This window comes from Mytilus edulis, chromosome 9 (genome assembly GCF_963676685.1).
Source record: "Mytilus edulis chromosome 9, xbMytEdul2.2, whole genome shotgun sequence".
NCBI lineage: Eukaryota > Metazoa > Mollusca > Bivalvia > Mytilida > Mytilidae > Mytilus > Mytilus edulis.
Window position 1 is genome coordinate 35,456,390 of NC_092352.1, and position 24,023 is coordinate 35,480,412.

At 32.2% G+C, this 24,023-nt stretch overlaps 1 protein-coding gene across 1 annotated transcript in view; it reads right to left on the bottom strand.

The window, feature by feature from the left end:
- LOC139488228 (uncharacterized) overlaps nucleotides 1-24,023 on the bottom strand; it is a 73,940-nt gene that overhangs the window by 17,389 nt on the left and 32,528 nt on the right. The window contains exons 5-17 of the mRNA XM_071273707.1: nucleotides 21,653-21,901; nucleotides 17,734-17,912; nucleotides 16,907-17,080; nucleotides 16,000-16,242; nucleotides 15,052-15,176; nucleotides 11,528-11,698; nucleotides 10,304-10,399; nucleotides 8,945-9,088; nucleotides 7,959-8,067; nucleotides 6,497-6,723; nucleotides 2,899-3,138; nucleotides 1,495-1,936; nucleotides 459-634 (exon numbers count right to left, since the gene is read on the bottom strand). Of these exons, the coding sequence (XP_071129808.1) occupies nucleotides 459-634; nucleotides 1,495-1,936; nucleotides 2,899-3,138; nucleotides 6,497-6,723; nucleotides 7,959-8,067; nucleotides 8,945-9,088; nucleotides 10,304-10,399; nucleotides 11,528-11,698; nucleotides 15,052-15,176; nucleotides 16,000-16,242; nucleotides 16,907-17,080; nucleotides 17,734-17,912; nucleotides 21,653-21,901 (2,575 nt within the window). The remainder of the gene's footprint in view (nucleotides 1-458; nucleotides 635-1,494; nucleotides 1,937-2,898; nucleotides 3,139-6,496; nucleotides 6,724-7,958; nucleotides 8,068-8,944; nucleotides 9,089-10,303; nucleotides 10,400-11,527; nucleotides 11,699-15,051; nucleotides 15,177-15,999; nucleotides 16,243-16,906; nucleotides 17,081-17,733; nucleotides 17,913-21,652; nucleotides 21,902-24,023) is intronic.

Here is a 24,023-nt window from a genome sequence, read left to right on the forward strand (position 1 = left end):
AGACCAAAATGACACAGACATTAACAACTATAGGTCACCGTACGGCCTTCAACAATGAGCAAAGCCCATACCGCATAGTCAGCTATAATAGGCCCCGATAAGACAAATGTAAAACGATTCAAACGAGAAAACTAACGGCCTTATTTATGTAAAAAAATGAACGAAAAACAAATATGTAGCACATAAACAAACGACAACCACTGAATTACAGGTTCCTGACTTGGGACAGGCACATACATAAGTAATATGGCGGGGTTAAACATGTTGGCGGGATCTCAACCCTCCCCATAACCTAGGACAGTGGTATAACAGTACAACATAAGAACTCTGAGCATAAGAACGAACTATAAAAATCAAATGAAAAAAAGGCTTAACTCATCAGATGTGCTCTTTGTGACTCATAGGTTAAGTTCTATATTTTACACTAAGCCAAATGTTTATGGAAACTTTATACATACAGAACAGCCATTCGGATTCCAAGATTGTGATTGTTGATCAAACGATCTACATCCGGTAGTTACTATGGCAATACTCATATTTGTTAACAAAGTTATGTTTGTGTTTATATCAATGTCATCAACACTTCTACGTTTTCGATTGGTTAATAATGGAATTTCTTCTTCTTCTCTGGGTCCTGTACAAATATATAAAAAATGTGTAAATCATTTTAAATGTGTGAGAACGTAATGTTTGAAAGCAATTACTTCAATGGAAATTACAATATAAATGAAGCCGCTCTTATGTATTATGGTAGATCTTTAGTAGAATGAGAACATTTGGGACGGAGTGGTAATATAATTTGTACACCTTGTCGAATATCTTTTTGGTCTTTAAAAGGCAACCGCAATATTATAAGTTTTTATTTTCATTATATATATATATATATAGAGAGAGAGAGAGAAATGATAATGTATTCTACAATTTTGATGTTTATTCATTTTCTTCAAAACAACTAGGGCCGAACTAGGAGTGAACAATTTTTTTTATGTTACCATTAAAATGGATATTATTGAAGCCATTTTTAGTTTTAAAAAAAGACAACATTTGACTAATATTTTCTAACAATGCCCTTAAAATGTTTAATTATACTGATCTTTATCATCAAGGTATATAGTACATGTTGAACACATGCCGCATAATTTTGTTTTGAACTTTTCAACCTTGAATATGATTTTTTAAAAGAAACTTCATAGTAACATGACACAATTTTAGCCATAGAAGTAGTATCGATGTGAAATTGCAATGTTTAGCATATTTACAATAAATGCAATCTGTAAGTAATTTCGTACAGTCCTGTTATAACATTTTGCTACAGACATCCTCATACAATTTGATATATGTACCACATTAACCATTTTTATTAATTTAACTACCAAACTTTGTTGAGGATATCAACGGCAGAGTGTCCTGAAATTTCAGTATCTGCATGATAAATACCGTATTTTAAAACAAAAGGACAACAATGTTTGGAAACCATCACGATGCATTTCTTACCCTCAATAGCATTTATGGCTATTATAACATTTCCTTCTTCCAGGGTCATACTAGGAATAAAAACCTTGAAACCAAAAACTGTCCAACTTCTTGTAGAAATCTTTTCGAAAAAATCGTAATCGTTGATGGAAGGAGATATTTTGGATTTTGCCATCAACGTGAAATTGTATTCGTCAATATTAGTATCATCGAAACCTTCAGGTTTTAAGTAAATAAGAACAGCATCATTTTTATCTTGAAGGGGACTTATGAATTCCATTTTGTCTCCCAAAGTAGCAATGTGTTCCTGCGGGAACGCTATGCCCTCGTTCTGAATTCTCATGGTTAATGGAATGTCAACATCTTCCCGCTTGCCATCTCGCACAGATATTCCAATAATTCTTTCTCTGATTTGAGAATGTCCACCAGCATGCAAAAGCGGAGATTTCTTGAAAACGCTCACCTTTAGATTAAGAAAAAATAAAATAAAGATATAAACAAAAGTTATCAATGGCGAACTAGCAAAGGTTGAAACAGCAACAAAAAAAGGTTTTTATGGACGTCCCCTTTTTGAATTCGACTTAAACTTCGGTTTTCAGTTTTTCTTTTTTTTTTCTCTAGTTTAAAACTTGTTTGTTTTGTAAATTTTTCTGCGTATAATTTCCCTCAATTAATTATTTTTAATTATTATTAATGTATGCCTGGGATAGGAGTCCATTAACCATGTTAAAAATATTGTCTAAAAAGACAGTAGGTATATCATGAAATTCTGTACATATTTACTCCTACTCGTAATCGATAACAGTTTTAAAAATATTAGATGATGCTTGAATTTTGAAGTGATTTTTTTGTTCAAAACATTAAGTTTGACGACTGACAAGGGACTGCAGAAAAAATTGAATGATGACAATAGGGCACGCACACCTTTTGTTTTAAAAGAAATACATAAGAATTACACACGGTTTTAGATGATATCATAAATCCATAACATTCCATCAGTTCCACTAAATCACTTAATAGATACACACACTTTCAAAACTAACTGGCTTGACAAGAAACCAATGGGAACGCCTAATCGATGCTGGTGAGAATTTTATCCATATCCATTTATATTGATCAGCTGGATAGTACATTGAGAACAAATTAAATTAATTCTTTCTAATATATCCGGAGAAGGAAAGCTCGGGAACGAGAGATCCTAAAACTTTATCTACAGTCACGTGGTTTCTAACCTGTCACCACTGAGGTTGTGAATTTTAACAGTCTTTTTAAAAAAAAATTTCCTAATTTGCTGGTTCTCAACGGAAACTAGAGAATTTTTTTTAGATGGCTTGATTCAAAATATAAGTAACCTGTTCATCGAAACTTTTTTATGTCTATAAAAGAGCGTACAAAACCCAATGACATTTTTTTTAATTCACAAACCTGGAGTTCCAGTTCTGTAGCTGTTATATTTTCGAGAGTGTCATTCTGTAAATCCAATATAAATCCGTCACGTTTAATTTCAGACCGATTAAGGAACATTTCTGCGGAATCTTTTTCAATACTGACGTTTAAGTTTTTTTGTCGCGTTACTTTCTCGCCTTCCCCAAAAGCTATTGTTGAAGATGTGATATTGATAGCTGAATCGAGTGTTCCAATAAGCTTATCCACTGTGGCACTTGTCTGCAAAAATATTAAATTAATTTTAAAAAAGTGGCATATTAAAGAATTGTCTAAATATATGAGTCTCGAATTATTAAAGACATGTTCCGCATGCTTAGGTATGTCCCGTTATTGTGCATTATTGTAAAACATTTTTGTATTATTGCCGTTTTTGCTAATTTGATTTGTCTATGCCATTTTATGTTTCTTTGATTCATATATGACGTGGCTCTGTACTTATATATATACCTTCAGTGGGTTATTGTTCTATGTTAACTATGTGTATTCTTGTCTTTAATTCTTGCTAATATGCTTTTATGTGTGCCAATTTATTCTTCTTTGTCACATATTTGTTTGTTTTTGTGGTAAATAAGATTATAACACATTGTTGATTTCTGTACTCCTATTTTTGACATTTTAGACATTATGTCTGTTAGTTTTGTACACACATCGTTGTCAATATAGTGGAATTTGATGCGACTGTCGTACAAGTGAGAGGTTTACAAAAAATGTCGCTAGCTTTCAAACCAGGTTAAACCCACCATTTTCTACATACGAAAATGCCTTTACCACGTCAGGAATATGAAAGTTGTTATCCATTCGTTTGATGTGTTAGACCTTTTGATTTTGTCAATTGATAAGGAATGTTCCTTTTGGAAATTTCCTCGGAATTCAGTATTTTTGTGATTTTACTTTTTTCGGTACCAGTATGATATCTCATCGGTAATATTATGTTTAATTCCAGATTGTGTCATTTTGACTTCGTGTGGATTACCATGACGTGGTGATGCTTGCATAGCAGGATACGCTTACACCATACCGGGCCCTCCAGTCATAAACTTAACTCAGTACTCGACATAAAACATTTGTGCTCGAAACTCCAAAGTCAGTTATTTGGTTGGTTGGTTACTCGAAACTTTTATGACCGCAAGGCCAGGTATATGTTCGTTTTGGAATTAGGTAGACTTGTGTGTCAATAAAATTGAGAAAGGAAATGGTGAATATGTCAAAGCGACAACCACCCGACCATAGAGCAAACAACAGCCGAAGGCAACCAATGGGTCTTCAATGTAGCGAGAATTCCCGCACCCGTAGGTGTCCTTCAGCTGGCCCCTAAAATATGCATAATAGTACAGTGATAATGGACGTCATACTAAACTCCGAATTATACACAAGAAACTAAAATTTAAAATCATACAAGACTAACAAAGGCCAGAGGCTCCTGACTTGGGACAGGCGCAAAATTGCGGCGGGGTTAAACATGTTTATGAGATCTCAACCCTCCCCCTATACCTCTAGCCAATGTAGAAAAGTAAAAGAATAACAATACGCACATTAAAATTCAGTTCAAGAGAAGTCCGAGTCTGATATCAAAAGATGTAACAAAAGAAAATAAATAAAATGACAATAATACATAAATAACAACAGACTACTAGCAGTTAACTGACATGCCAGCTCCAGACCTCAATTAAACTGATTGAAAGATTATGTCTTCATCATATGAATATCAGGTACAATCCCTCCCGTTAGGGGTTTAGTATCATACTATCATAAAATATATGAGAAGAACATAACCCGTGTCATGCCAACAACTGTTTTTTTAGAAATAAATGTGTTTAGTTCCGATGCAAAGACCCTATCAGTGAATCAATGTTAAAGCCAAAATATGCAATCTTTAATGACCTGACAACAGTATCGTAACTATATCCCCTTTTAATAAGTCTATTTAAAGGTTTTGTTAGTTTCTGAGGAGAATACTGACATTTTTGTGCTTTATAAAGAATATTTCCATAAAATTTTGGATGTGAAATACCTGAACGTATAAGATGTCTGCATGTTGAGTTATATTTACGAATTATTTCCTTATACCGGTGATAAAATTTAGTAAATGTTTTGACCAGTTTGTGATATCGAAAACCCTGGTGTAATAATTTTTCAGTAATACATAAATTTCTCTCGCTAAAATCTAATACATTGTTACATACACGAGCGAATCGTACAAGTTGAGATATATAAACACCATAAGATGGTGACAAGGGAACGTCACCATCTAAAAATGGATAATTAACAATAGGAAATGAAAAATCATCTCTTTTATCATAAATTTTTGTATTAAGCTTCCCGTTTATGATATAGATATCAAGATCGAGGAAAGGGCAGTGGTCATTGTTATCATTAGCTTTATTTAAAGTAAGTTCTACAGGATAAATTTCTTTAGTATACATACTGAAGTCGTCATTATTTAGAGCCAATATATCATCCAAATATCTAAAAGTATTGTTAAATTTTTGTATCAAATGTTGTTTTGATGGGTCTTTGCTAATTTTAGTCATAAATTGTAACTCATAACAATACATGTTTAACTGTTACACCACTGTCTTATTTAGAAGGTGGGTTGGGCGCCTGCAAACAGGGAAAGGCAGGAAACACCTATAAATTTGTGTCGTTTGTTGTTGTTTATTGTATATAGTCTTTGTCTTTTGTTTTATACAGTTTGTTCTTGTATTGATCTGTTCCACCACTATTCGAGGTTTAGTAGGAGGGTTGGATTCACGCTATTATTTCTAACCCCGGCACATTTTGCATTTGATACCGGAAGCTTGTAATTCAGGGGTTGTTGTCTGTTGCTGGTCAAGTACGTACGTTGGCCAGATATGAGTTTATTTTCCAAAAGACTCATCAGTCGCTCAAATCGAAATCGTTAAAAAGGCCAAATGAAGCACAAAGTTGAAAAGCATAAAGAACCCAAAATGTCGAAAGGTTTTTTCAGATACCGTTAAGGTGTTATCTATTCATGGGAAAGAAACTCCGCAGTATTTCGAAAATTCAAAATTTTGAAAACAGCTAATTATATAATTTTGATCATATCAATGATAAATCATGTCAACACAGAGGCGCTTATTACTATGCTGGTGATATCATCGGATGGGCAACCTCTGCAAGCAGTGGCATACTTGTAGTGGTTGTAAATAAACTTAATATCATAAATACCAGGATTAAGCTTTGGACACCAGACGCGCGTTTCCGCTACCAACGACTCATTAGTGGCGCTCGACTCGAAACACATAAAAGGACAAATAAAGCACGAAGTTGATCAAACTTTGATACGAAAAATGTTAACATGGAGATTCAGCCTCACAAATTGCACCCGTCGTATCTCACGACAAGTCAAAATCATTTAATTAATCACTAAAGACATAATCATTGATAATTGATGAACGAAACTATTTCGACGGTATATTAAACATAGTTACTTTTATCTGATACACAGAATATGTAAATTCACTTTAAAATTGCCACTTTTTAAGCTGCCATATGTCAAAGTCAAAGCCCATTACTATGGCAACATGAAATGTTTACTAACATTATGTGAACTTACACTATTAGCCATATTTGTCTGTCTTTCGCGTATTTTTCTTTTCTTTTCATACATTAAATGAATCAGATCATCTGTAATAGAAGTGTAACCTGCTATTCCCTCTGGATGATATCTGTAGTACTCTATCAACTCATCTTCAACCATCTCCTTTGTCAAGGTCTTATTCAAATTCTCCTGGCTAGCAGTCGACAGGAATTCAACATTTCCAGATAATATACCAAGAACATCTAAGGGAAAATACAGTTATATTATTATATGCCATATATAAGTGCTGTATAGTATTACTAAAATTGCCCGAATGCGGACATGCTCGTGCATTTATCGTTTGTACTGAAAGACAGACTATATTTACTACTTAAAGGAAAACGGTACTATTTATTTTGCCATAGGTGACAATATTAACATTTTCTAAATTTACCACTTTTAAGATAAAAACCTGGATAAAACAGTTATATGGTGTGTTAGTACTTTATTATTGTGTTTTAAAAATTAAAGCCAAATAGTATCATGACCAACTTCCAACGGAGCTTGTTTATGTTATCAATGCCCACCGTCATTCTGCACCAAATTTATGAAATTCAAAAATGAAATCTTTTCGAATTATTCTCTAGAAAATATTTCAATAGGTTTCAAAATTTATATTGTAAATATACACACTGCAGTTATTCATAGATAAATAAAAAATATATTGTACCCTTACATCCAATCACAGCGCTCCTAATTTGACTTCCTTCACCTGTCTTAAAAGGCCAACCTAATGCTGGGAAAATTAAATACTACCGTTTTCCCTTAAATGAGAGGCACAGACGCAATAAAACGTTGAATGAGTGCCAAATATCGTTGACTAATGATATAGGATTATCCTTTAATTGACATTATCACAAACTTTAAAATAATCAAGAATGTGTCCCCAGTCCACGGATGCCCCATCCGCACTATCATTTTCTGTGTTCAGTGGATCGTGAAAATATCTAATTTGGCATTATAATTAGAAAGATCATATCACAGGGAACATGTGTACTAAGTTTCAAGTTGATTGGACTTCAAGTTCATCAAAAACTACCTCGACCAAAAACTTAAACCTGAAGCGGGACAGACCAAATTACATAATGCCCATAAATGCGGCATAAAAAAACCAAAAGATTCAAAGTCAAGTGACCTTAAATAAGGGGACAGAGCACAACAGTCTTTATAGAAGTGAAATAAGTCAATGCTAATACAATTGCATACTAAATATGTCAAAGATAGACGACTGCAGTTATGGTGTAAAATCTGGTATTTTTAAAACAGTTACACTGATTCAAACGCTTCAAATCCTGTTTAAATACTTTGTCTGTCTTGTCCTTATAGACGATCCGAGTTGTCTTATTGACGGTCGGAGTTGTCTTCTTAGACGGTCAGAGTGGTATCGGTCCGACTTGTCTCCGGACCGATCGAGTTGTCCAACATTCTTCATAATTACCTGCTGTTGCTTCCTGGATGTTTTCTCGCTCTGTCATTGGTAGTGGGATTTTGTTAGACACTTTCTGTATATTTTGTAATAAATTATATGCAACTGTAGAAACTTCTGCCTAAATAGAACAAAAAATAATTACATGTTTAATTTAATCATACTTTGCAAATATGGCCATGATTTTCTCACTTGAATTTTTAATGAAATGTCTTTACGATTAAACATTTAGGATCACATATTTATCTACAAAATTTCATTTCAAATTGCAATCAAACATTCTGTCACAAATGGATCCGCTGAAATAAGATTAGACCCCTCCCATTATCCACATTAAAAAACCATCAACCTAATCAATAGCTGTTTCATTGTATCCTTATTGAGTGAATCAAAAGTGTTGATGTGTGGCAAATCTTTCGAAAAATATAATTTTTAATTACATGTACAAGCATGTACAGTCAAACAAATTTACACATGAATTGCTTAGGTTAAGTGTTTGAACTTCTAAACATATTAGAAACAGGAATAATAATTGTCATGAGCACATAGGCAATTTTCTCAGAAAAAAAATTTCCTATATACATTAATATAACATTACGTTATATATAAAAAAAAATCTGAGACAAGTGCCTGTGCATGAGCAGACGACATTAAAGACATAAATAGAGAAGAACACATAAATAGAGAAGAACACATCAATAGAAAAGAACACATCAATAGAGAAGATTACATCAAAAGAAGAACACATCAATAGAGAAGAACACACCCATAGAGAAGAACACATCCATAGAGAAGAACACATCTATAGAGAAGAACACATTCATAGAAGAACACATAAATAGAGAAGAACACATCAAAAGAAGAACACATCAATAGAGAAGAACACATCTATAGAGAAGAACACATCCATAGAGAAGAACACATCAATAGAGAAGAACACATCTATAGAGAAGAACACATCCATAGAGAAGAACCCATCAATAGAGAAGAAGACTTACTGATGAGTTTTCTGTCATGACATCTATGTTAGATATACAAGCTTGTACGGTTTTTGCGATCAATACCGTATCTGCAGGCAAAATTACCAGTGATGAGTTTTCTGGAACTTTATCCAATACTTTAGACATAAGATCTAGATTTCGCTGAAAAACAGAATTAATTGTATACCATATTTCTATAAAGATTGAAAGTATTAATTTCGTTTTTTTTGCATTACTAGTTGATAAAAAGTAAAACTCCATGTTTTAAGTTACACCCCAATTTACCAATCGATAAACCGGCAATGTTAGTTATCTTGGTGTAGTCAGGGGTGTACAGAATTTTACACCGTTGTTGAAAATGCATACACCCTGAAGCGCAGCTGAATGGGTGTATGAATTTTCAACAACGGTGTAAAATAAAAAATTGGTAACGAAAAATTTCCAGTGTAAATTTTTTTAACTTCGATGTTGCTGCGCGTTGTCAAGTTTATACTTTTTTTTCTTTATTCTGGGGAAAAATCAGAAAAATTTTGTGTTCTTTTGAATTTTTGGGTAATTATTTTTTATTACTATTATTTTTGTCCGAAAATTTATCTATTTTTTATTTTTGACATTTTTTTTTTTTTTTTGACATTTTTTTTTTTTATTTCGGCAATTTTTTTTTTTTAATTTTTTTTTGGCAAAATGGTATTTATCTAAGGGTGAACAAGGGTGGGGTGTTATTTACACCGGGGTAATTTACCAATCAGATTGCAGGATATTTGCTGCATAAGAAATAATTATAGTTAACACCTGGATCTTGATTTTTTATTTTTTTCTCAAAACAAAATATGATTTTCTTATTGTTTTTATTTGCACTCCCATTTACCTATTGCTTAGCTCGTTATCACAACCAATACCTACACCTTCTTTTTCAAGTAGGCCGAATTAATCAATTTTTCATGTAGTCATTTATCAAATATATAACTAATTAAAAGCAAATCACCCAATAAAAAATTTAAGACGGACCTATGGTATGCTTTCATTGGAAAATATTTATTATTTGAAAGATTTATAATATATTTTGGATTTTTGAAGTGCAGAAACTACCCTATTCACCCCATCTTCTAAAACTATCTTTAGTAAAAGTTGACTGTTTCTCGTTTTTATATAGATACATGTAACACCGTTGGTTTTCCCGTTTGAATGGTTTAAGACTAGTTATTTTTGGGGCCCTTTATCGCTTGCTGTTCGGTGTGAGTCAAGGCTCTGGGTTGAAGGCCGTACCTTGACCTATAATGGTTTACTTTTATAAATTGTTATTTGGATGGAGTATTGTCACATTGGCACTCATACCACATCTTCCTATATCTAGTAACATTAAAATGACTGTTTTACCTGTTGTAACGTATTTTGAACATCACTCTGTAAATCGTCTTCATACGAGACAAGTCTGTCCAATGATGAAGTATCAGTTTGGGCCGTGGAGTTTTCCTTTTGAATAAAAATAACAAGTGACGAAAATCTTTAATAAATAGTATACTCCTAAAAATCAATGAAGTTACACACATTCAGATTATGCGGTTAAACATATAAACTTCACTTTTAGGAGGTCAGAAAGAAAATATATACATAATTTGTCTACATGCAAAGATTTAAACTTCAAAGTTCAAACTAGAAAGAACAAGAGGCTGTCACAACGACAGCAAACCGGATTTATTAACATCTATTTGTGTCCTGCAAATATCACAAAAACCATAACTGATGAACGGTGAAAGTGAAAATCGTCAATATCAAATTTGACATCCATTTTGTCATCAGTATCAACATATTAAAATTTGAAAAGCTTAGGTTGAATGGGTCATGAGTAAATTTAACAACATGAATGGAAACGCCATTTTTCGATCCTTCAAGAACCATAACTGATTAACTGGTAAAAGTCAAAATCGACATTATTGAACTTGACCTCCATTTTGTCATCAGTAACAACATGTTAAAATTTGAAAAGCTTTGGTTGAACAGTTCATGAGTAAATGCACGGACACGACTCGAAAAGCCATTTTTCAATCTTTCAAGAACCATAACTCCTGAACAGTAAAAGTCAAAATCGTCATTATTGAATTTGACCTCCATTTTGTCATCAGTAACAACATATTAAAATTTGGGAAGCTTTGGTTGAACAGTTCATGCGTAAATGAAAGGACACGACTGGAAATGCCATTTTTCAATCTTTCAAGAATCATAACTCCTGAACGGTAAAAGTCAAAATCGTCATTATTGAACTTGACCTTCATTTTGTTGTCAGTAACAACATATTAAAATTTTAAAAGCTTTAGTTGAACGGTTCATGAGTAAATGCACGGACAACATTTGGTTGCCGCCCGCCCGACCGACCGCCCGACTGACCGCCGTACATCCCCAAATCAATAACCGACATTTTTGTCACAAAAATCCGGTTAAAAACTAATTTTTTGATAAAATGCAACAAAAACTATGTATGTGAGTTGAACGAACCTTAGTCATCTTTTAAATATTCAACAATAACTTTCTTGAATAACTAAGAGCAATGTAATTTTACCATTTTCCTTTTCCTAAATTTTTTAAAATGTATTTTAAACTTACGAATTTTAAATTGTTATAAAAGCCAGCCGTTGATTTTATTAGGCGAAAGACTGCTATGTCATTACCACCAGCGTCGGTCATATCGTAGTTGTCATCAAAATTCTCAAGCATCTTAGTTGTTTTATTTTTGTCCCCTTCATTGGACAGTGTGTATTCTTCATTTGGTAGGCACTTTATAAAAGAAATGAACATTTATTTATATCAACAATTGTTTTTCAAGCATGTGTCAGTACTACAGACCTATCATTATTCTTTGATAGAAAAAATAATAATAAGGAAATGTAATATGATTGTCGATGATACAACTAGCCATAAATTGAAAACGACAAACTTTCAAGATACTTATAGAGCGTGTCAAATGTTGAGCAGGATTTGTCTTTTAATATGTATAACCTATATCGATTCGTGAACATTTATAAGATTATATTAATCGTTTCAGAAGTATATAATACATAAATGAGACAGAGGGACAAAATGATAGACAGAAGAACGAATGATTATCATTTTGTTGTTGAGCAGGATCATGCTGACCATCCTGGGCACCCCAGTGTTTTGGGCTGTTCGTAAGGCTCAGTCTTTATATTGTTTGTTGTGTTTATATATTGTTGTTGAGCAGGATCATGCTGACCATCCTGGGCACCCCAGTGTTTTGGGCTGTTCGTAAGGCTCAGTCTTTATATTGTTTGTTGTGTTTATATATTGTTGTTGAGCAGGATCATGCTGACCATCCTGGGCACCCCAGTGTTTTGGGCTGTTCGTAAGGCTCAGTCTTTATATTGTTTGTTGTGTTTATATATTGTTGTTGAGCAGGATCATGCTGACCATCCTGGGCACCCCAGTGTTTTGGGCTGTTCGTAAGGCTCAGTCTTTATATTGTTTGTTGTGTTTATATATTGTTGTTGAGCAGGATCATGCTGACCATCCTGGGCACCCCAGTGTTTTGGGCTGTTCGTAAGGCTCAGTCTTTATATTGTTTGTTGTGTTTATATATTGTTGTTGAGCAGGATCATGCTGACCATCCTGGGCACCCCAGTGTTTTGGGCTGTTCGTAAGGCTCAGTCTTTATATTGTTTGTTGTGTTTATATATTGTTGTTGAGCAGGATCATGCTGACCATCCTGGACACCCCAGTGTTTTGGGCTGTTCGTAAGGCTCAGTCTTTATATTGTTTGTTGTGTTTATATATTGTTGTTTGTCTTTCTGTCATTTTTTGTTTTTTACCCAATGATGCTGAAGTTTGTTTTTGAGTTTTGAATGTCACAACAATAAAAAATTAACTTTATACAGGTAAATAAATGAATTACACATATTTTAAAACTATAGTTTGAAACAGACATGGAAAAATCCAATTGCACGAGTTCGCTGTCTTTTCATAAATATGTTTATGTTTATATCGGATTAATAATGTATGATCGACAGTCTTCGAAGGTCACCTCCATTTGTTGATTAAAAGGCACCTATATACTAAAATACAAACAAAATATTAATACATATTACCGATCCCATGTATTATAAATTGCTTTTTTTTTTAGATTTTTTTTTTAATAATTTGGATGTATATTTTAGCGTGTACAAATCAAATATGAGTGTTCGAGTCAAATAGCCGCGAAATGAATTCGACAGGTAATAACCCTTTAGTTGTTGATAATATAGTTTATGGAGTTACCCTTAACTTCCTTTAAGAGTAGTCTTATCGTTAAGCAAATTTATAATTTTCATATACATGTATGTATAAAAATAGAAGATGTAGTATGATTGCTAATGAGACAGTTCTCCACAAGAGACCATAATAAAACAGAAATTAACAACTACAATGTATATGTCGCCGTACGGCCTTCAACAATGAGCAAAGCATATACCGCATAGTCAGCTATTAAAGGTCCCGAAATGAAAATTTAAAACAATTCAAACGAGAAAACTGACGGCCTAATTAATGTAAAAAATGAACAAAAACAAATATGCAAAACATAAACAAACGACAACCACTGAATAATTTACAGGCTGGCGGGGTTAAACATGTTAATGGGGTCCCAGGCCCTTTAACCTGGGAAAGTGTTATAACAGTACAACATAAGAACGAACTATAACTAGAGGCTCTAAAGACCCTGTGTCGCTCACCTTGGTCTATGTGAATATCATTTACAAAATTTATGTGAAAATTGTTAAAAATTTACTATAAAGGGCAATAACTCCTTAAGGGGTCAATTGACCATTTTGATTATGATTGTGACTTATTTGTAGGTCTTACTTTGTTGTACAATATTTCTGTTTACAGTTTATCTTTATCTATAATGATATTCAAGATAATAACCAAAAGCTGCAAAATTTTCTGAAAATTACCAATTCAGGTGCAGCAACCCAACAACGGATTTCAGGTCAGATAGATTTTGACCTGATAAACAATTTTATTTCAGTCAAATTTGCTCTAAATGCTTTGGTTTCAGAGATATAAGCCAAAATCTATATTTTACTCCTATGTTCTATTTTTAGCCATGGCGGCCATCTTGGTTGGTTGGCCGGGTCACCGCACACATTTTTTTAACAAGATACCCCAATAATGATTGTAGCCAATTTTGGTTTAATTTTGGCCTAGTAGTTTCAGACGAGAAGATTTTTGTAAAAGTTAACGACGACGGACGCGGAACGCCAAGTGATGAGAAAAACTCACTTGCCCTCTTGGACCAGGTGAGCTAAAAATTAGTTGAAGAAAGGCTTAACTCATCAGATGGACAAAAATACAAGGGGACGTGGACGGGTACTTGTGCATCCCAACAACAATATAGTATGGGCAACTTTCAACCTTAAGTTAATCTCACAATCTTCTTTCTATGTTTTCATATTATGGTTGACGTTCATACCTTTAAAAATACATATATTTTTTGTCGTTTTTTTTTCAAAAATAAAAAATGTCGATGGAATTTTAAATTTTTTTTAATTTTAATTTTTTTATTGAAATCTGTATATTTGTTATTAATGAAAACATCGATTATCGGAACCTTATCCCGGCCTCGTTAATGTTAGCAATATTATAGATCATGTAAATATATATGTGTTAGTATTTGTAAGTTCATTTTACAAAACATTATATCAGCTGTAGTTATATTATAATACCACATCTTTCATTTGCATTTAAAAAATGACATAATAAATGTTAAAAAGATACCATAAATAAATGAATTATCATATTACAATATTTATTTTAACAAACATGAGGATATTCTTAGTTTTATATATTTTTTAAGAATGGAAATATTGAGGAAAAAAAGTGACTTTAACAAAATTACAAAAAAAAAAAAGAAAAAAAAAGGAAAATAAAAAATTAATACATACAAAAAGAAAATGGAAATAAATATAGTTTTCTGATGAATATGTTTGATGTAAGTTTACAAATTAACATTCTATCATGTTTTTCACATATGAATTATAATAGGACTTTAATGCCAATCGAACAAATGAGTAAATGGATTTTTTTTTTAGCTACTTATTTATAATGAATGTTAACACGGCTTATTAATTTTATCTCACCGTAACTTTCAAATAAACTTTGGAATAATCTCCGAATCGGTCGAATACAGATATAACTACTTGAATAACATAATCGTCCAATGGGTTTCCGGCAGGTAGACGTAATTCTGACGCAGTACTTTCTCCTATTAAAGAAACAATTTATTGATAACAAATATATAAAACATAAATTTTCATACAACTTTTTCTTTGTTCATTTTGGAATATATAATTCAATGTCACATTAGAATGAAATTCAAAACAGTGTAGCTGTGGCCATTGATTGACACATTGAAATCATCCATTGACTGGGACAATTTACGTGAACGTTTGTCTGTAACGACCACTGTTCACGACGTACCTACGATAGACATTTAAACTGTGGGGTCACCAAAGGTTTCTTAACGCCTTTAATTATAAAATAATTCGAAAAATTAATCAGGAATAACCTTTGTGTTTTGATTTATATAATCAAAATATCGTGTTATTTCTGATTAATTTTTTGAATTACTGTATTTAGGTGTTGAGAACCTTTGGTGACCCCATAGTTTAAGTGTCTTTAAAAAGTACATAGTGAGCATTGGTCGTTACATACAAACGTTCACCTAAATTGTCCCAGTCAATGGATGATTATAATGTGTCAATCAATGGCCACAGCTACACTGTTTTGAATTTCATTCTATCAAACAATAACATGTTCACGCTTTCTAAACTGTCATACTTTGCAAGTATAGTTGCCAACTTCTAAAATTATACATTTAAAATATATCAATACTACTGTCAGATGTGATTTAATTGCATTTAAAATTTCACTTGATGCGTGAAACCAATTCATTCCAAATGTTGTTTTGAGATCGCAACAGATTGTATAAAAAAATTGCATATCAGACCTATAGACACATAAAAATTCAAAGAGCTTTAATAAAAGTTTTAAAAGTACTCATACTATATTTATTGTATTTAATTTACCTCCTTTGTATATAGGTATTTTTTCTGTTACACGCTTTCCAACGTAATCAGTGTGATTCAGATACAAGAAATATTCATAAAGAAGAGGATTCTCTCTTTCTGCATCCCTCTGTTCATCTTGGTCTGATTCCAAACCTTCATCCTTCCAATCCTTACAAAGAATAGCAAACAAAGAAGACGAAGCTATGCCAGTGGGAATCATATCTTCAGGCGTGTTCAAAATTTCTGCTGCTCTTCCAGTAGCTGAAATAATAACAGCATTATATGAAATGCTAAAAATGTAATTGAAATCATATCTTCAGGCGTGTTAAAAATTTCTGCAGCTCTTCCAGTAGCTGAAATAGCAACAACATACGATAATATGCTAAAATGTAACATTAGCATCTCGCTTTCATCGTGATATACAAAATAAAAACAGTTAGCAGAAAGCAGCGGATATAAACGTGTAATGGTTAACCACATCTTCATTATTCTCTTATAATTGCATTACCAAAGATACAATACAATCCATGATAATTTATAAGATCTTGTAAAAGCAGAATAGGATAAGACTTTATATAGAATAGTAGACTTTCAACAACATTCAACGAAAACATGTGTACTTATCCTTCGCATCCGACAGTATTTCAAAGTTCTATAAAAAACAGTATGTCGAGTATTTTTCTTGCTTTATCTAATTTATGTCTAAAATCCAAAACTGAATTTAATTTCCCTCTTTCATTATGACTGATGTCTACCACCAATTTCTATGTATCGTTATACCGGTACTTAAATGCCTACTTAGTATTGGTTTGTAAGTTTATACATGTACGTAAAATGTAACAACGTTGTCCAAATATCAGTTATACACGTTGATTATTTTTTCTTTGATTAAATAAATATATACATGTAGCTTATGTATTCCCACCTGAGCTATTTGAAGCTTTACAGGATCCGCCGTAGGGAGGCATGTTCGTGAAAAATATTATTCTTCCTCCACTTTCGTCTATTTCTCCGATGCGGTTCACTTTTACTTTCAACAAATATTTGGTATTTATTTTCACCTGATTTTCTAAGATTACTAAAGTTTTTCTGTTAATACCTTTGTAAAAAGACATAAAAAAAATATATGAACGAAAGAGTTACCAAAATACAGGTAGGCGCTGATTAATATTGTCAATACAACTATAAGAAAATGAAGGTAAAGCGGAATTTAATTATGCTAGTTTTTTTATGTTATTATAAAATTGATTACTGCATGATAACCAAATCATTCTTTGTATGTATATAATAGATGTATAACCATTTTATTTTCCTGAATATTTAAATTTCCATGAAACATTTGTCGCTGGACATGTAACAGCAACCCATAAATCGATCGACTTATTCTTTATTTGACTTCGTCCTTGTTATGTATGTAATACTTGCCACTTGACGTTAAAACAACAAGCAATAAATAGTTTCATCATTGACAAAACTGTTGAACACAAATGTCACGTCCCAATCACATAAGGTAGGAGGACATTGTCTTTACCGAACAAGGGAAAAATCAGTGTGCTTCTTGGAATATCTCCTCTATTGCGAATGACAAAGTTTTTAATATTAGATAAAAGTGAGATAACACAACTACTAAAGCTTAATATATAGCGGGCGCATTTATTTTTTCTCCTTGCGTAATGAAAATTAAATAGATATTTATTAATTTTCATATCCTCTTATTTTAGTTTGTCTCTACATTATAGTTTTAAGATATACCTGTGTCAGTCATCGATTCAAAGTTCGTCTCTGTTACATACTGCTCAGTTGATGTATCAAACCAACTGAGTGACCAATGGTATTCCAGATTAGTAAAATCGATTTTACAATCAAGACACAGAGCTACCATAATGGACTTTGACATTGTAGCATACTTCTTATCACAGTTCAAATCGCATCTAAATGAAACAAAAACATTAACTTATATCACAAACAAAACAAGCATGTGTCTTAAGTACACGGATACCCCACATTTGGCATTACAATTAGAAAGATCATATCATAAGGAACATGTATACTAAGTGTCAAGTTGATTGGACTTCAACTTCATCAAAAACTATCTTGACCAAAAACTTCAACCTGACGGACGAACGAACGGACGAACGGATGCACATACCAGAAAACATAATGCCCCTCTACTATCGTACATGTAGGTGGACATAACAAGAGTTAATTGTGTTTTGGTTGCATTTCAAAATTGATCTTTTTTTTATTTAACAGTTATTGTTACTGTCTTTTGGTAAGGTAAATATTTGGTTTTATTGACTTTTGAAAAAACTGATATTGACTGAGGCCAACGAGAAACGAAGTGTACTGTAAAGAACTGAAATTTCTTCAATGACAGTAATTATACAAATAAGAAGATACGATATAATTGACTATGAGTAAACTTTCCACCAGTGATTTAATTGTTAAACTAATATTAAAGTAGACAAACCATTTCACAAATATTTTCTCAAGTCATCAAAAATAAAGAATGACATTTCCTATAGATTTTAATAGTTTTTTTCTTGTCCTGTTATTCCTCTATTCTAGGTTGGAGGAGGATTGGGGGCTCACAAAATTCTTGAATCCTTTTATAATGATATTATTAATGTGAGTGTCCGAAGCCAAGATCCTGTAATTCAGTTGCTATCTTTGGTCTGTTATATTCGTTTTTCGTTTGTTGTTATGTCAATATACGGCATTTGTTTTTTTTATTTGAACTACTTCTTATGTTGTCATGTATAATTTGCATAGCTAGGATTTTCATTATTCAAGATAGATGATTACGTCCATATCACTTGTACTAGTTTTTTCATTGGCATTCAAATCACATCTTCTTATATTTATATGAACAATATAAACATATAACCAACTGTGTAATGTCATGCGATTTGGCAAACCTGTTGTCGATGTTCGAATACATGTATCTACTTGTACCTGTATATTTAAAAAAAGAGATACTAGTCTATAAGTATAAGAAGTTTTTGAAGATTTTATAATCACTTGCCGTATGATTACTGTCATGTACTATATCAAACAGAATCAATTTATTACAAAAGATAAGAAAATATTTACCTATGCATATACGTATTATCTATTTTAATGCTTATATTCTGCCATTATTTGATTATTGTTGCAATATATGGGGAAGCTGTTGTGAAAGTGGAATAAATAAACTTAATAAGTTATTAAAGAAATCTGCTAGGGTTATAGTAGAAGCTGACATAATGACATCATCCAGTTTATTGTTTAATAGTTTACGCTGGTTAAATGTGGAAAAACGCATTCAATACCAAAAGGCAATACTTGTATTTAAATCATTAAATGGTATGGTTCCTAACTATTTACAAGAAAATTTTCATTTTACTGATAATCAAAATTATAACTTACGTTCAGCTGATGAAAAACTATTAAATCTTCCAAAACCAAAAACAAATTTTTTAAAGAAAACATTTACATATTCAGGTTCTCAAATATGTAACAGTTTACCAAATGAAATAAAAATGAGTAATACACTTGTATCTTTTAAAACAAAATGTTATACATTTTTCATCAATTGTGCAAATTAATATGCTTTTTCATTATTATTTAAATACAATTGTATATTGTGTATAATATAACTTTATAATACTCTATGTACTTATAAATATGTTATTATTATTTTGAGGACTCTCAGGAAGATTAGTTTTAACTAATGGGATCATCCTCATGAAATAAAGATTATTTATTTATTTATTTATTTCTTTATTTACATGAGCGATATATCATGAGCTGTTGTCGATGTCCCCATTATCAACTGTGCACTTACATGAGCAATATTCAAGGATTTGATGTCGTTGTATAATTTGAGAAGAAGTGAAATGATATAAGCGATTTAAAAGGATTTGTATTCTAATTCCCCATATGTGACTAAGGCCGTGTTCACATTGACCCTAAAATCGGTGTTGTGTAAGTGTAACTCACACGTAAATTAAACAAAATTACGTTCCCATTGATAAAATTCGATGTTTACATGTAGTGTAAAACATGTTTTGTCTACATGCAGTCGATACTCGATGTAGGCTTTGTGTAGATTAAGTGTACACAAAACTAGGCATTTAAAACATTAGTTTCATCGTGTATATTTCAGGAAGAAACAATTTTTGAATAAAATTGATATTTATAACAATTATTAATAAAGTTCTTTACAGAAATATTTGTCTAAACTTGATATATATATAGGGAAGAACCAAAACTTTGCGAAAGCAAATTTACAGATCTAACATTGTTGGGTTGATGTTTAGACGAGTTGTATATATATAATTATATATATATTTTAAACTTAAGGTTTATGTACCCTTCTATAGCCATTTTTGTACGAATTTTTTAAACCTCAATTGTATCAAAACTAAAGATATAATAAATAATAGAGATAGGCCATTTAGTACATGTTCCAAGGGGAAACTTGATGCAAAGCATTATTTTTTACTGTTTCATTGCATTTGATAGAAAAAGAGGACTTTGTGGCAAATAAATCAAGATTTTTATAGAAAATCCATAATTTATAAAGAAGCAACCATTCAACTTAAAAAAAAAGGGGGGGGGGGTATTTTGTTTATTTATCTGAGCCAGAAATTTTTCCGCGCAAACGTTTTATTCCGGTTTTTTTTTTCGATGCTGTTAATCAACTTTTTTTTCAACATTTAACACTATAATGTATGGGGAAACTCTTGATTTAGAATATTTTTGTATCATCTGTAGGACCTTTTTTTTCTATCCAATTGGAGTTTTGAATATTTCCATCAATACCCCCCACGCCCCAATTTGAAGTCAAATGGTCGTTCCGTTACTGCTAGAAAAATTATCCGAAAACTTTGTATTCGGTTCTACGTAATGAACATTTAAATGACATAAAGTTTACAAGTGTAAACAAATCTTATGTACAGGTAATTAAACAAGGTGTATAGATGACATAAGATGTGAACAAATTTAATGTGAAACCAATGTCCAGTACATTAAACTAATTGTAAACAAGTTTACTGTACATGGTGTTTGGTGTGAACACTGCCTTATTAATACATACATGAGCCGTATGTCAGGAGCTTTTGTCGACGTCCAAACAATCAGCTTTGTACATACACGAATGATGTTTCAAGAGCTAGCGCTGTTGTCGATGATTCTCACATAAGTTATTGTCGATGTCATCACAACCAGCTGTATACTAACATAAGCGATATATCAGGACCTGTTGTCGTTGTCTCTACAACCATCTGTATACTTACAGGAGCGATATATCAGGACCCTTTGTCGATGTCCCCACAACCAGCTTTATAATTACAGGAGCGATATATCAGGACCTGTTGTCGATGTTCCCACAACCAGCTGTATACTTACAGGAGCGATATATCAGGACCTGATGTCGATGTCCCCACAACCAGCTGTATACTTACAGGAGCGATATATCAGGACCTGTTGACGATGTCCCCACAACCAGCTGTATACTTACAGGAGCGATATATCAGGAGCTGTTGTCGATGTCCCCACACACAGCTGTATACTTACATGAGCGATATATCAGGAGCTGCTGTTGATGTCCCCACACACAGGTGTATACTTACATGAGCGATATATCAGGAGCTGTTGTCGTTGTCCCCACACACAGCTGTATACTTACATGAGCGATATATCAGGAGCTGTTGTCGTTGTCCCCATTATCAACTGTGTAAAGTTATTTGATGATTGCTGGACTGAGTTTGTAACAGTCACTCCAACAGTTACTGCATAGCCTTGTTTTACATCATTCACTAGGTTTAACACCATGATGCCTTCAGATTCCGGTACAAGCAAACGAAAACAATCACCATTCTCATTGGTTCCCTTTTTGTAGTTATCCGACAAATCTTCAATAGTTGTAGCAATTATCCTAAATAATAATATATTTAAGCCATCTATAAGGTTAAAGGTATGATAGTTTGATATTTTCATAGTATTTTATTCGTTGTATTATATATATATTTTTTTTAGTAATAGTGAATTAAGCGAAAACCATACATTCATTCTGAATGATCCTCCTTTGTGTCGTGATTATTGTTAAACATGTCGTCCAGTGTAACCAGTAAGGCATTTACATCTTAAATATTTGTTCCAGTAAATACTTGGATTCAGGTTGTCCAAAAACATGATTAGTAACGAAGAGCAATATTTTGTTCGGATTTTAAGAATGGACAAAGCTTTCAAAACAAAAATGTTTTTTTTTATTAAGGAATGACTGTATTAATTTTTCTATCTATGAAGAAATAACATGAAAAATGCGGTGCACACTGTATAACGCGCGTAAAGGGTTCTTTTTTTTTAGTGTGCACCACATTTTTTATGTTATTTCGAATAGGCAGAAAAAATATTAGTCATTTCTTATAATTTTATTCTTAATTCCATTTTAAACCGAAGTAAATCATGAAAAAAACGTTGATGATGTCACTGTCATATGACAAAATTAAGTCTATGAGCTGATAAACAAAACGACGTCAGCTAATCAGAAGACGCGTTACGTACAAAATTAAATTATTTGTATATAATCCTGTTTAAGGCTGTTATTTACTGCGGTTAAAATATTTTACAAGTATTCGATCTAATATGTTATTTCAGTCTCAGAAATCAATGTCTGAGGATTTTTTTGAAAAAATATTATAACTAACAATTTAACACACATAATACTCATGAAACCATTTTTAACCAACCAAATTATCAAAACTTTGGACAATTTAACAAAGAAAGAGTGATTCTCTAATTGTAATAACCTCTTATAGACAAACCCTATTCGTGACTTCCGACGGTAAAATGCAAAACCCTGTATTTTTGTAATAAAAAATAATATCCACACGGAACAACTTTCAGTAAATTTTCTTAAACTGAACTCTGTGTTCAACTTATATTTGGAATCGCTCATAACCGATCTTATTCGTACACATTCAGATTTCCTTACATCAGGACATCGAAGAAAATGACACAGAGCAATGCTATAGGCCGGTTCATCTCTCTGTGCACAAACCATTTCTTAAAACAATCAATCAAGGCAGTATTTTTTGTCATACATGTGTCATTTTGTACATTATTTCTACTTTGTAGAATTTGTTTTTAATCATCTCTTTTTCTTATACAATATTTGATGTAACTGTTATTTTCTAAAAAAAAACCCAAAAGCATATTGAAAGTAACCAAACGAGCATCAATCAATACTTATACACTTGTTGTCCAAAATGGAAGACTAGAAGAAAAATGTAATCCTTAATCCATCATCAGAATATGTACTATGATTCCAGGTAATGAAGAATCTTGATCATCTCATGTAAAGTAATACACAACAAGTTTTAGATGTCTTAAAAGCTGTGGACTGCTTCGCTCTATCCCAATTTAATGTAATTTGTGTACATGTGGATTTTTAGATGGTTTATTGGTATAAAATTGATTTACTTTGAGAGTGTGCGTTATGAGTGTGCCTCTCTGGAGGTGTGCCTAGATTAGGAGAAGTTATAAAATACAGATAATGCCTTTTTAAGGTAGCACAATACAAAGATTTTTCATCCCCAATCAGACATCTTTAAACTGGTGTAATTCCATTCATCTTTCTTTAAATTTTATAAATGAGGTACCAAAAGAAAGAAGAAGGATTAATCTTTCAAATTGGGATAATTTCATTATGACATAATTATTACATAATTAATTGTTATGTAATTAGTTGCCATATTGTGATGTCCATACTTGAATGAATTTAACTTCTTTGTTATTCATAGCATGCCAAAATATTTTATAGATTCTTGCACAACACAGTTTGACCTCCATATAAAGAAGGATGAAATGAATTACATCAGTTTAAAGTTATCTGATTGGGAGTGAAAAAATCTTTCTGTATTGTGCTACCTTAAAAACGTTGTACATAGGTACATTGTTGAATAGGTACCAGGATTATAAATAAGTACGCCAGACGCGCGTTTCGTCTACACAAGACTCATCAGTGACGCTCATACAGAGGATCAAAATATTTATAA